The sequence below is a fragment of the Delphinus delphis genome, chromosome 20, assembly GCF_949987515.2.
Source record: "Delphinus delphis chromosome 20, mDelDel1.2, whole genome shotgun sequence".
Lineage (NCBI taxonomy): Eukaryota > Metazoa > Chordata > Mammalia > Artiodactyla > Delphinidae > Delphinus > Delphinus delphis.
The window spans coordinates 15625908-15638958 of NC_082702.1; the positions used below are offsets into that span (position 1 = coordinate 15625908).

At 49.2% G+C, this 13051-nt stretch overlaps 1 protein-coding gene across 2 annotated transcripts; it reads left to right on the plus strand.

Annotated features, from left to right (window-relative positions):
- Positions 1–51: 51 nt before the first annotated feature.
- THAP8 (THAP domain containing 8) lies at positions 52–11966 on the plus strand. Of its 2 annotated transcripts, none has more exons than XM_059999471.1 (4): positions 52–226; positions 8852–9044; positions 9206–9598; positions 11379–11966. In XM_059999471.1, the coding sequence occupies exons 1-4, from the start codon at positions 144–146 to the stop codon at positions 11517–11519; spliced, it is 810 nt and encodes a 269-aa protein (XP_059855454.1). In that variant the 5' UTR covers positions 52–143; the 3' UTR covers positions 11520–11966. The 2 variants fall into 2 exon arrangements, with proteins under 2 accessions (XP_059855454.1, XP_059855455.1); XM_059999472.1 differs by having other exon boundaries at positions 52–212.
- The last annotated feature ends 1085 nt before the right edge of the window (positions 11967–13051 follow it).

Here is a 13051-nt window from a genome sequence, read left to right on the forward strand (position 1 = left end):
CTGGCGCGCAGTACGCAGGCACGTGACGAGGCCCCTTACGTCAGGCACGCTGCAAGCGAGCGGGCGGGGCGGGGTTCGGCGGCGCCCGGCGAGGACCAAAGTGCGTCTTCAGACCGGGCAAAACCCAGTTGGGTTGGACAGCCATGCCCAAGTACTGCCGGGCTCCGAACTGCTCCAACAATGCGGGCCAACTGGGCGCGGACAACCGCCCGGTGAGCTTCTACAAGTGAGCACAAGCGAGGGGCGGGCCTTGCAGGGAGGCGGGGCCCTGTGGGGGCGGGCCCGAGGGTAAATGCAGCGGTGCGGGGGACCTAGTCCATCTTGCCGGTGTCTGGAAGCAGGGTTAGCAGGTTGAAGAGACCGTGTTCCCAGTGTTTCACTAACAGTAGACACCGCACATGTAAAGGTGCAGATGTGTGAAACAGCAGGGGTAGACGATAGGTAGTGAACGGGGCGAGCGGAGGAATGGGAGGGCCGTGTAGACAGAAGTGAGGTTGGTCCAGGCTCAGAAAGAGCCTACAGTTGCCCACTCGCCATCCCCACGGATTTGAGGCATCTCAAACTCAAAATATCCGAAACCAAGCTCCTGATTTTGTCTCTCCTAAAACCTCCCATATCCTTTATTATCCTAGTTAATAGCTTTCCATCCTTACCGTCTTTCAGGCTAGAAACCCTTAGAGTCATCTTTACTTCTCTTTTCTCACACTTGAGAAAGTAAAAATTAGCTTGAACTGTAAAACAAAAAAAAACCCAATAACAAAAAACCTGCTCTCTTATTTATTTGGCTGGAATGACAGACACGGGAAAAGCTAGCTGAAGAGTTAATAGGAAAAAAAATTTCTATATTTTTCTCAGGGACGTGTTGCAGATGTAAAGTGACAAAACTCCCCTTCTTTTTTTTTTTTTTTTTTTTTTTGCGGTACGCGGGCCTCTCACTGTTGTGGCCTCTCCCGTTGCGGAGCACAGGCTCCGGACGCGCAGGCTCAGCGGCCATGGCTCACGGGCCCAGCCGCTCCGCAGCATGTGGGATCCTCCCGGACCGGTGCACGAACCCGTGTCCCCTGCATCGGCAGGGGGACTCTCAACCACTGCGCCACCAGGGAAGCCCAAAACTCCCCTTCTTTTGAGTGACTGCTGCTTTCTTACTAGGAAGCTTTGTTCTCTAAAATCGTAGGCCATCACAAATTGCTGTTTGAAATTACATCAGTAAGAATGAAACATCTTACTTAATTAAGGTTTGGAGAAGTTGAGTCACTTTGACACAGAGAAGCAACCTTGATTTACAGTCCAGGTGCAGAGCTTCAGGTAAGGGGTTTCTGGGCACAGTATTCCACATCTATCCAAACTTTATTGCTTCCAAGGAGACGGACCCTGGGTCCACTTTGTAATTCAGGTCTGATATTGATCCCTTTACACAGTTCTGCTTTGCTTTGAGCCTATCCAAACACTGTTTCACTTACATTTCACCTAAATTTCACCTATTCACCAAACCCAAATAATAATTATTTTCCTCTGTTTGATGAAACTCCCCACAGTATCTCTGGTGTACAGTTCCCTTATTGCTGTGGTAAATAAACCTGACTTCCCTAGACTACATGTTTGTCCCTGGTGGCCTTAGTCTAAGTTGGCCAGGACACATTTCCTCATCCAGTCCATTAGCAAATCCTGTTGGCTCTCCCTTCAAAGTCTATCAAGAATTTACCACTTCTAACCCCCTTCCTTGCCCCCACCCTGGTGTTGGCCAGTGTCACCTCCTGACTGCATGACTGCACTATTTTAGTAGCCTCTCCATTTGTCAACCTGCTCCCACAGTCTGTTCAGGGCTCAGATCCCCTCCCCAGCTCCCACCTGACTCTGTAAAGACAAGAAGGTGAGGCTGGAGCAGGCAGAGAACAGGCCTACAAAGCCCTACAGGAGCTGGATCCCCACTCTCTGTCTGACCTCATCTCCTCCCTCCTGCCCCTTACTTAACTCCGCTCCAGTGTCACTGGCTTATTCGATGTTCCTCTAGCATGCCAGGCACAGTGTTGCCCCAGGGCCTTTCCCTGTTCTGAACAGCCTGTGCTGTTCCCTCTGCCTGGAAAGATCTTCCCTTTATGACCACCACTCTGTAAAATGATAACCCTCTCCCGTACATACATATTCTCCCTATTCACCTCCTGCTTTATTTTTCCCTTTAACATTTACCACTTTCTGGCATACCACATATTTGATATATTCATTTATTGGCTCCTCCACTAGAATGTCAGCTCCATGAAGGCAGGGATTTTTTTCTGTCTTATTCCCTGTTGTGTCCCCACCACCTAGAACAGTGCCTGGCATGTAGTGGGTGCTCAGTAAATATTTGTTGGATGAATTCGATGAATGCATTTCAGGTGGGCTCCTCAGGAAACTCAGAATGCCATGTCCCAGCTATCCCTTGAGGGACCCTGGTTCAGGGGAGGAGGAGGGCAGAGGAGTCTTTGAACCTAAATCAGTATGTCCAGACTTGCTTTTTAATATATATCACTCTGACATCGTTTATTAAGTCAGCAACTCCGAGTGTCTCCTGTAGTAAGTAAGCTCCTGCTGGACACAAAGGACCCTGACAGATCTTGTTCCTGCCCTGACAGAGCTCATGGATAGGTACGGGGTCAATCATTGAAGAACTGAGGACACAAGTTGATCCTTTCTCTTCTTCAGCACCACTGCCCCTAATCTAGTCCATTAATCCATCCTTTGACTCTACCCTCCAAAACAGTCCCATCCTGCAGCAATCACAACAAAAGCCCTAACTCCTTGGCAATACAGTTATAAATGCAAATGGCAGAATCCTCACTAAACTATTAAGAAATAAGGAAAGAAAGAAAACCCACCACATTCCTAGTCTGACCACTTCTTATCACCTCTGCTGTCACAGCATAGCCCAGGCTGCCATCATTTCTTTCTTTCTTTCTTTCTTTTTTAATATTTCGTTCTTTATTTATTTATTTTGGCTGTGCTGGGTCTTAGTTGCAGCATGCAGGATATTTAGTTGTGGCATGCGGACTTCTTAGTTGCAGCATGTGGACTTCCTAATTGTGGCATGCATGTGGGATCTAGTTCCCTGACCAGGGGTCGAACCCGGGCCCCCTGCATTGGGAGCGCGGAGTCTTACCCGTTGGACCGCCAGGGAAGTCCCCATCATTTCTTAATGAGACGCTGTGATAGATGCTTGCTGGTCTCCCTACTTCTACACTTGCTTCCCTTACAGCGATGACAATAATAACTTGGTTAAAGAGCACTTACTGTATGCCAGGTAAGTGTTCTAAGTGCTTCACACATAATAATAAGGAGAACAGTGAGAACTGTGCATAGCAGCCAGGCGACCGTATAAAAATCAGTTCATGCCTGTGTTGTTTAAATCCCACCAGGGGCTGCCGGGCTGTTCCTCACACAGGCTGACCCATTCCCACCTCAATGTCCATCCCTGAGTCACTCTTGAAGAAGCCATTTAGCTAAGAGTTTGGTGAGGAGCAGTCTCCAAAGGAGATTCAAGAGAGGGCATGGATGCTAGGAAGGAACAAGGTGAAACACTGAGGGAAGTGGCTGCTAGGAAGTAACTCAAAATTCCTGCCTGGGTGCCAAAGGAAACATTCATTAGTTGTGATTTAGGCCCTTTCAGGAACAAATGACAGTCATCTCTCACGGCAGGGGGAGGTGTCTCACAGGTAGGAATTGCATCTGTCTGGCAGTAACAAAGTCCTGAAATAATAGTGGCTTTACCAAATTACGGGGTCTGTAGGAATCAGCGTGGTTAGGTTATGCTACAGTAACAAATTCACAGAATCTCAGTGGCTTACCACAACAAAGGTTTATTCCTCACTCACACTAATGTCCTTTGTCGGCCATTTGTGGCCCTTGTCTACTGTATCTTAATTGGGGATTCAGGCTGAAGGAGCCTCCCCTACCTGGAATATTGGTGGTCTTGTGGGAGGGGGGGAAAGAGAAAGTGGGGAGAATCACCCAATGGCTCCTGGTAAATTGCATACTTAGAAGTGGCCCATATCACTTTTACTTCTTTGGCCACAGCAAGTCTATGGCAAGCGTCAGGTCAGTAGAGTGGAAATGTGTATCTTCGTGTGGGGAAGGGCAGCAAATGCCTTGAACAATAATACAGTCTACCACAAGGTTTATTTTTCTCTCACATGAAGCAAGTATAGAGGTTGGCAGATGAGCACTGGTGTGGCAGTTCCACAGTCATCAGGGATGAGGGTCCCATCTTTCATATCCATCCAGTGGCTGCCAAGTACCTCAGCCATCATGCCCAACCATTTCTGGTAGGGAGAAAAGAGAAGGGATGAAGAGCAAAAGAGACACAACTCTAAACTGAGCTGGTCCCCTTTACAAAGCCTCAGAAATCCCACCCAACGGTAGGTTCTTCATCATTGGTCACCCCTCCAAAAAACTGCAAAGGAGCCTGGGAAATGTAGTCTTTTGATGGGCAGTTAACCACCCTGAAGACATTCTGAGTTATGTTAGTAAGGAAGAAAAGAAGAACTCTTAGCAGTGCTGTAGATAGAATGGCCAACAAGACTAAAATATTCTATAAAAAAAGGAGGACACTGGCTGTGCACTTAAGGTTGAATTTTAGAGAGGGACATTTCCTATCATAAATGTTGCCATCTAGAGGAACAAAAGAGAATAAAACCAAGACCAAATTAGGAAGAGGTTTTCTGATATTACTTTCCTCCTTTGCGCCTTGAGCTGCTTCTGATTCCATTTGATAACCCTCTCACATTTAAGGTACCATCCTAGATGTATCACCCAACATGGCCAGAACTTAGTTACGTGGCCCACCTACTGCAAAGGAACCTGGGAGACAGTCGTCTAACAGGGCACATTATGGCCTCAAAAAAGTTGGAGTTTGTTAGGAAGAAGAAGAGAGTGGACGTGGAGTAATCAGTTGGCAGTCTCTGCCCAGGAGTAGGTGGGAAGTGCTGGTACAAGGGATTTCATGTTCGTGTCCAGGCAGAAGGAGGCTGGTGAGAACATTTGGATCTCAGTTTGAGGGTGAAGGAACTGCATCGGCCAGAGTTCCTGGCTCTGTGCCCTGAGGTTCTGCTCTTTGGATGCCACGCTCTCCTCTGAGTCAGCCCTTCTGTCCTCATTCACCAGCTATCCCCCACTTCCCTCTCTGTCTGCCTTTCGCCTGAGAAGCCTTCCTTTGCTCCCCACCAACAACCTCTGTCCATCCCATCCACCTCCTACCCACTGGTGGCCTCTTTACTTTCTTATGTGTCTTTCCCAGTGTTTCTTTATGCAAATGCAAGCAAATCTGAACATATGTTCTTGTTTCCCCCTTTATTACTTTGTTAGTTTCCTATGGCTGCTGTTACAAACTCCTGGTGGCTTAAAACAATAGGAATTATTCTCTCACAATCCAGATCGGTTTTACTGGGCCAAAAATCAAGGTGTCAGCAGGGCTGCATTCCCCAGGAGGCTCTAGGCGAAAATCTGTTCCTTGCATCTTCCAGTTTCTGGTGTCCGCAGGCATTCCTTGGCTTTTGGCCACATCACTCCAATCTCTGCTTCTGTCATCACATTGCGTCTCCTCTTTTATCTGTGGTAATATGTTCTTCTGCTTCCCTCTTAAAAGAATACTTGCAACTGCTTTTAGGGCCAACCCGGATGATGTAGAGGATAATTTTACCCATCTCAAGATCCTTAACTTAATCACATCTTTTGTCATGAAATGCAATATTCACAGGCTCCGGGGATTAGGACATGGATGTCTTTTGGGGGACCGTTATTCAGGCTGCCACAATTACGAAAAGCTGATATACTCTATTTGGAACCTTGCTTTTTTCACATAATGTATGCCTGACAATATCATATCAGTTCATACAGTGCCTTCAGCCTATTTTAGAGCTGCATGGTATTCTTTGTGTGCATATGCCTGAGTTTATTTGTCCTGTCTCCTATGGATGGGATTGTCCCCCACCCTCTAACACTCCTTACTCTTCCTTTTTAACAAAGAGAGAGCAGGCCTTAAAGCCCTCAGCAAGTAAAGGTATCAGGTGTTTTTATGGTTAACTCCTATTTATGGAATTGATACTGGTATTCCATTTTCAATTGTGGTTTAAAGTTTCTCTTTTAGGTATCTTCATTTAATACTTAAGTTGGTCAATTTTAAGAAAAATATTAAGTAAATAATGTCACAGGGCTTCCCTGGTGGCGCAGTGGTTGAGAGTCCTCCTGCCGATGCAGGGGACACGGGTTCGTGCCCTGGTCCGGGAAGATACCACATGCCGCGGAGTGGCTGGGCCCGTGAGCCATGGCCGCTGAGCTTGCGCGTCCGGAGCCTGTGCTCCGCAGCGGGAGAGGCCACAACGGTGAGAGGCCCGCGTACCGCAAAAAAAAAAAAAAAAAGTCACAGATATGGAAGACATTGTGAAGGTGGGATGTGGATGACTGACTGTATTAGTTACCTAATGCTCCATAACAAACTATCCCAACATTTAGCAGCTTAAAATAAACCTTTAATGTTTCACAGTTTCTGGCAGCTCCCACAGAACAAACTGGCCAGAACTTAATCATGTGGCCACCTCTAGCTGCAAATGAAGCTGGGAAATGAGGTCTTTATTGTGGACAGTCTTGAACCAAGGTCCAAATAGAAAGTGAATTGCTATAAAAGAGGGCAAAAAGAGACGTTGGGGACAGTGGCACCAGTTAACGGGTGGCACTACTTCTTATGGACACAGAAGTAGTTGGGCGCCTGTAGAGGGTGCCTTATCAGATAATCCCTATCCACTCCCACTGGGAAAGCTTTTATTTAATTCATTAAAAAAAAAACTTTAAAATTAAAAAAATTTTTAATTGTGGTAAAATACACATAACATAAAATCTCCCCTCTTAACCATCTTTAAATTCAGTAGTATTAAGCATGTTCACATTGTTGAGCAACCAATCTCCAGAACTTTTTCTTTCTTTTTTTTAAAAATATTTATTTATTTATTTTTGGCTGCATTGGGTCTTCATTGCCATGCGCAGGATTTCCCTAGCTGCCATGCGCAGGATTTCCCTAGCTTCTCTTGTTGCAGAGCACGGGCTCTAGGCACACGGACTTCAGTAGTTGTAGCACACAGGCTCAGTAGTTGTGGCTCGTGGGCTCTAGAGTGCAGGCTCAGTAGCTGTGGCGCACGCGCTTAGTTGCTCTGTGGCATGTGGGATCTTCCTGGACCAGGGATCGAACCCATGTCCCCTGCGTCGGTAGGCAGATTCTTAACCACTGCACCACCAGGGAAGTCCCTCCAGAACTTCTCCATCTTGCCAAACTGAAACTCTATACCCATTGAACAAGAACTCCCAATTTCCCTCCCCTCCCCCCAGCCCCTGGCAACCACCATTCTACTTTCTGTTTCTCTGAATTTGACTACTTTAGATACCCCATATAAGTGGAATCATACAGTATTTGGGTTTTTTGTGACTGGTTTATTTCACTTACCGTAATGTACTCAAGAGTCATCCATGTTATAGTATGTGTCAGAATTTCTTTCCTTTTTAAGGCTGAATAATATTTCATTGTATGTATATACTGCCTTTTGCTAATCCATTTGTTGATGGACCCTTGGGTTTCTTCCCACTTTTGGCTATTGTAAATAATGCTATTATGCACATGAGTATGCTCATATCTCTTCGAGACTCTGCTTTCAATTTTTAGGGGGTGTGTATCCAGAAGAGGGATTGTTGGATCATACGGTAATTCTATTTTCAATTTTTTGAGGAACAGCCATACATAGAGGCTGCTCCATTTTACATTCCCACCAGCTGCGCACAGGGTTCCAGTTTCTGCTCGTCCTTGCCAACACTTGTTATTTTGTGTTTGTTTGTTTTTGTATAGTCGTCATTCTAATGGTTATGAGGTGATATCTTGTGGTTTTGTTTGGCATTTTCCTGATGATAAATGATGTTGAGCATCTTTTCATATGCTGGTTGGCCATTTGCATCTTCTTTGGAGAAATGTCTATTCAAGTCCTTTGCCCATTTTTTAATCGGGTTATTTGTTGTTGTTAAGTTGTTTAAAAACTTTTTAACATGTTTTCAAGCATACACAAAAAATAGAGTTGTTTAAATGAATCCTCGTGCATCTATCACTCATTTACACCAGTTGTCAACATTTTGCTAATGTTTTTCATCCACCTTCCTCCCATGTACATCTTTAATGCAGTATTTTAAAGTAAATTCCAGACATTAGGTCTTTTATCCATAAATATTTCAGAATATTTTTCCAACAGATGACTATTTAGAAGGTTAAACCAATATAATTATCACACCTAGCAAAATTAACTTCTTACAATCATCTAATACCCAATTCATGCTCAGTTTCCCCCAATTGTATTAAAATGTCTTTTTACAGAATGGCTTGTTGCAGACAAAGTCCACATCTGCCTTTGGACTGATGTTTCTTAAATCTCTTTTAATCTATAATCCCACCCCTACCCCCATGAATATGGGATCTCCCACATTCTAGATTTGTCCAATTCTGTAAACTGCCTCCTGAGATTCATATGGAGGAACAGACTGGAGGGGAAGGGAGAGTGACAGTGGGTAAAGAGACCAGGAAGGAGACTGTTGCAAAAACCCAGCCAGGGGAGGCTGGAGGCTGGATGCGAGGGTCAGCGGAGGTGGGAGAGGTGGGCTGATGCTGGGTGTTTAAAAGGTGGAGCCTGAAGAACTGGATGTGAGTAGAAGGTTGAGAGCCTGGTTGGGAGGCAGGGCCAGATTCTGGCCCAGGGGAGGCAGAGGTTTGGAGCTCAGGGACCTCTGGGTGTGCGTATCCTCATGGAGGGGTGGGGTTGGACCTGATCTCGCTGACCCCGCCCCCCGGCAGGTTCCCCCTGAAGGATGGTCCCCGGCTGCAGGCCTGGCTGAGGCACATGGGGTGTGAGCACTGGGTGCCTAGCTGCCACCAGCACCTGTGCAGCGAGCACTTCGCCCCCTCTTGCTTCCAGTGGCGCTGGGGCGTGCGCTACCTGCGGCCGGATGCTGTGCCCTCCATCTTCTCCGGAGCGCCGCCCGCCAAGGTGAGCTCAGGAGAGTCCCATTGCTGGAGTCTGATCCCCCGCCCTCCCCTCTGAGGGAGGTCCCTCCTGCAGGCTGACTCTCAGCCCTCCACTCCTGAGGAATTTTCCTTGGAGTCCGGCCCTGATGTCCTCGATCCCCCATCCCTTGCCTTGTCTTCCAGAGGCAGACGAATTCCCGAAGCACCGAGAAACCAGTCGTGCCTCCAACTCCGCAGGAGGCCACGTCCCTGTCCCCTGGTCCAGCCGTCCCGGCCCCTGGCCCCGTACAGCTTGTGGTGTTGGGACCAGCATCCGGGGGCCCCGAGGTCCCAGCCACCGTGTTCCTGACTCCCCTGCCGCTTCCGCCGGTTCCCACTGGGCCGCGCCCTGGAGTGTCGGCCCAGCACCCCTGGCCCGGGCTGGGCGCGGCGCTGGGAGCGCTGCAGCGGCGGGTGCGGAGGCTCCAGCGGCGCCACGAGCGGCACCAGGCGCGGGTGCGGGCTCTGGAACAGCTGGCGAAGCAGCTGCGCGCGGAGAGCCTACTGGCGCCGGCGCACCGGGGCCGGCTGCGCGCGGTGAGTGCCCTGCCTGGCCCACACAGTGGGTGTGCTTTCAGCCTAGAGTCCAGAGTTGAAAGTCAGAACATTTCACCCGTGTTTCCAAATTTCTGGCTTGAAAAAAATCAGTATGGCAATGCCAAGCAACTATCGGTGGGAGCTGAGTAGTGGCTGCTCCATTTATTAATAATATTATAATATTTAAGCAGCCCTTACTCTCTTCTAGACACAGAGTAAATAACTTATTGAAAACTCACTATGACCTTGATATTGAAACTGCTCTTGTCCCCATTTTCCATATGAAAAAACTGAAGCACAGAGTGGTCCAGTAACTTGCCCAAAGCCAGGCAGTCAGTAAGTTGCAGAGCCAGGATTCAAACCCACGTGTCTGGCCCCAGAGGAGGCCTGTGCTCCTCTGTGGGAGAGCTCCCTGCCTGGCCCCTATAGAGCTTGAGTTTGCAACTCTATACTAGAGTATCCCAGGCCCTATCTAAGGCCCTTTTGCCCCTATGTTTTACTGCTGAGTATCTTCTGGCGTGGGGAGTGGAGGGGATCATGTCTTTTTTTATTTGGCCACACCACGCGGCTTGTGAGGTCTTAGTTCCCCAACCAGGGATCGAATCCATGCCCCCTGCAGTGGAAGCACAGAGTCCTAACCACTGCACCACCAAGGAATTCCTAAGGGGACCATGTCTTTAAAAATCAAAATTTGACCAGGCCTTTTTCCTGCTTAAAACCCCAGGGTCAAGCTTGAGGTCCCAGGGCCCTTGTTCCTGCCTGGACAAGGGAGGTGGGAGGGGGTTTCAGAAAGCCCCTGAGGTACCTCTGTAGCTAAGGTGTCTCAACCTGACAGCCAGTGGGTTGGGCCTGACCCACAGATGTTATTCTTTTGGCCTCAGTAATGCTGTAAAATATTTTCTGGTCTTTCCTGAAGGCTCAGCAAATCTAGCAGCACTGGGTTCGCATCCCCAGATAGTAGCAGTCAGCTAGAGCTGCAGTGGCTGTCCCCGGAGGCTTCATGTTTGAGACTGTGGCCTGAACCATGCGGGAGCACAAGAGGGACATACGAGGGGGTGGGGGTGGGGGCAAGGACATAACTCAGACTCAGGCCTGCGGCTCTTCATGGAGCCTGCCAGGGCCCCTGGGCTGACAGTGTCTCTCTCTGCCTCCCCTGTCCCCATTCTATCCCTGTCTCTCAACCTCTTCCTTTCTCTCCCACATTCATCTTTGTCTTTCTGCCCCCTATGTCTCTGTCATCCCATCTATCTCCCCACTTCCCATGTCTCTCTTCTCTCCCACATTCATCTTTGTCTTTCTGCCCCCATGTCTCTGTCATCACATCTATCTCCCCACTTCCCATGTCTCTCTTCTCTCCCACATTCATCTTTGTCTTTCTGCCCCCATGTCTCTGTCATCACATCTATCTCCCCACTTCCCATGTCTCTCTTCATCTGCATCTTTATCCCCCATATCCATATCCCTGTCTCCCTGCCCCTACATTTCTCCCACCCCCCATATCTGTCTCTCCGTGTCTCTCTTCCCCCACATCTCTCTCCCTGTTTCCCCATACCTCTTTATACCCTCATGAATGTCTCTCTGGTTCTCACATCTCTCTCCTCACATCTCTCTCTGCCCATATCTCTCTCTGTCTCCTGACACCTCCCTCCCACCTCTACCTCCCTGTTCCTCACCATTTCTCCCCCTGCCCCCACTTTTTCCTTCCCTCCTTCCCTCCCCTCACTCCCCTCATTCCCCTGTGTCCTCCATCTCTACTACTTCTTTGCCTTGGATGGCCCAGCTCCCTGGACCTGAGGAGTCCCAAGCCTTCACCATCATCTGTGGAGGGCCTGACATAGCTGTGGTCCTCGCCCAAGGTCCTGCACCTCCCACCCTGGACGCCAAGCCTGAGCTCCTGGACACTCAGACTCCCAGTGCATAAGGACCAGGACAGATGACAGAAGACAGAGGAAGAGAGATGCATCAAACGTGGGTTTGGCCCAGCCCCATGACCCATGCCTGGGGCATAGCAGTGCCTCCCTCAGGGCCCTGGCTCCCACCACCTCCTCCTAGGGACCCCTTGAACCTTAGGGCTGACCTGGGCCCAAGACCCCTGTCAGCAGTGATTACCCTGGGAACCAGGTCCCAACCCCACCTTCAATCTTTGCGGTCAGTAAAACATTCTCAGAGCAGAGCAAGGGTTGTTCGTTTGGAGAGAGTTGTACCTGGTTCTGAAGAGCCCCTTGTACCCTTTGCCAAGGCTGGTGCCAAGCTGGGGATACAGCAGTGAACACAGCTGACAAAAGTCCTGTCCTCGTGGTGCTCACTTTCTGCTTGAGCAGAAGATGAACTAGTAAATTAATAAACAGTATAATTTCAGGTTGTGATAAGTGCCATAAAGACTGAATGAAAATGTAATGGGCTGGGTGGGAGGGAGGACTCTCTAAGGAGACAGTGTTTGAGCAGACACCTGATGATGAGAAGGAGCTGGCCTGGAAGGCACGTGGACTGGATGTTCCAGGGAGAAGAACGGCCTCTGCGCATACCCTACCATCTAAGGTATAAGCCGGAGGAAGACAGTGTTGCTATGGCGAACACTGAAGCAGGGAAGGGAGTGAGTGTTTGTGTGTGAGGAGGGTGGGGTTGGGACGCAATGTTAGATAGAGCAGAAAAGGTCTCATTGGAAAGGTACCAATAAGCGAAAGCCTAAAAGAGAGGAGTAAGGGAACCAGGTATCTGGGGAAAGAGCATTCCAGGCAGAAGGAGCGCCAGTGCAGAGGTCCTGGGGTGAGGAGGAACAAGGAGGCCAGGGTGGTTAGAGTGGAGTGACTGAGGGGGAGAGTGAGAGGAGGTGAGATTGGAGAGATGACAGGGACGTTCACACAGGGACTTGTGGGTTGTGGTTGAGACATTGGCTGTTACCTGCAGTGAGGTGCAGCAAGCAGATGCCTTTAGGAAGGTCCTGATGTGATAGGTGTGGGTTTTTGTTTTTGTTTTTTTTTTGCGGTACGTGGGCCTCTCACTGTTGTGGCCTCTCCCATTGCGGAGCACAGGCTCTGGACGCACAGGCTCAGCGGCCATGGCTCACGGGTCTAGCCGCTCCACGGCATGTGGGGTCTTCCCGGACCGGGGCACGAACCCGTGTCCCCTGCATCGGCAGGCGGACTCTCAACCACTGCGCCACCAGGGAAGCCCTGATAGGTGTTAATAGGTCCCTCTGGCTGCATATTGGAGTGTTGTGGGGAGCTGCCATAGTCCAGGTGGGAGAGGATGAAGGATGGACCAGGATTAGGGCCTGGGACTGGGGTGAGGGATGAAATTCTGGAAATATCTTAATGGAGCTACTGGGCCTGCACATTAGAAGGATGAGAGGTGGAAGGCAAAGTCAGCTAGCCCTGTTCAGGCTGGGATGATTGTGGACAGTGCAGGCCACAGCCAGTCAGGTGTGACAGCCCAGCCAGGATGATGGGGCCG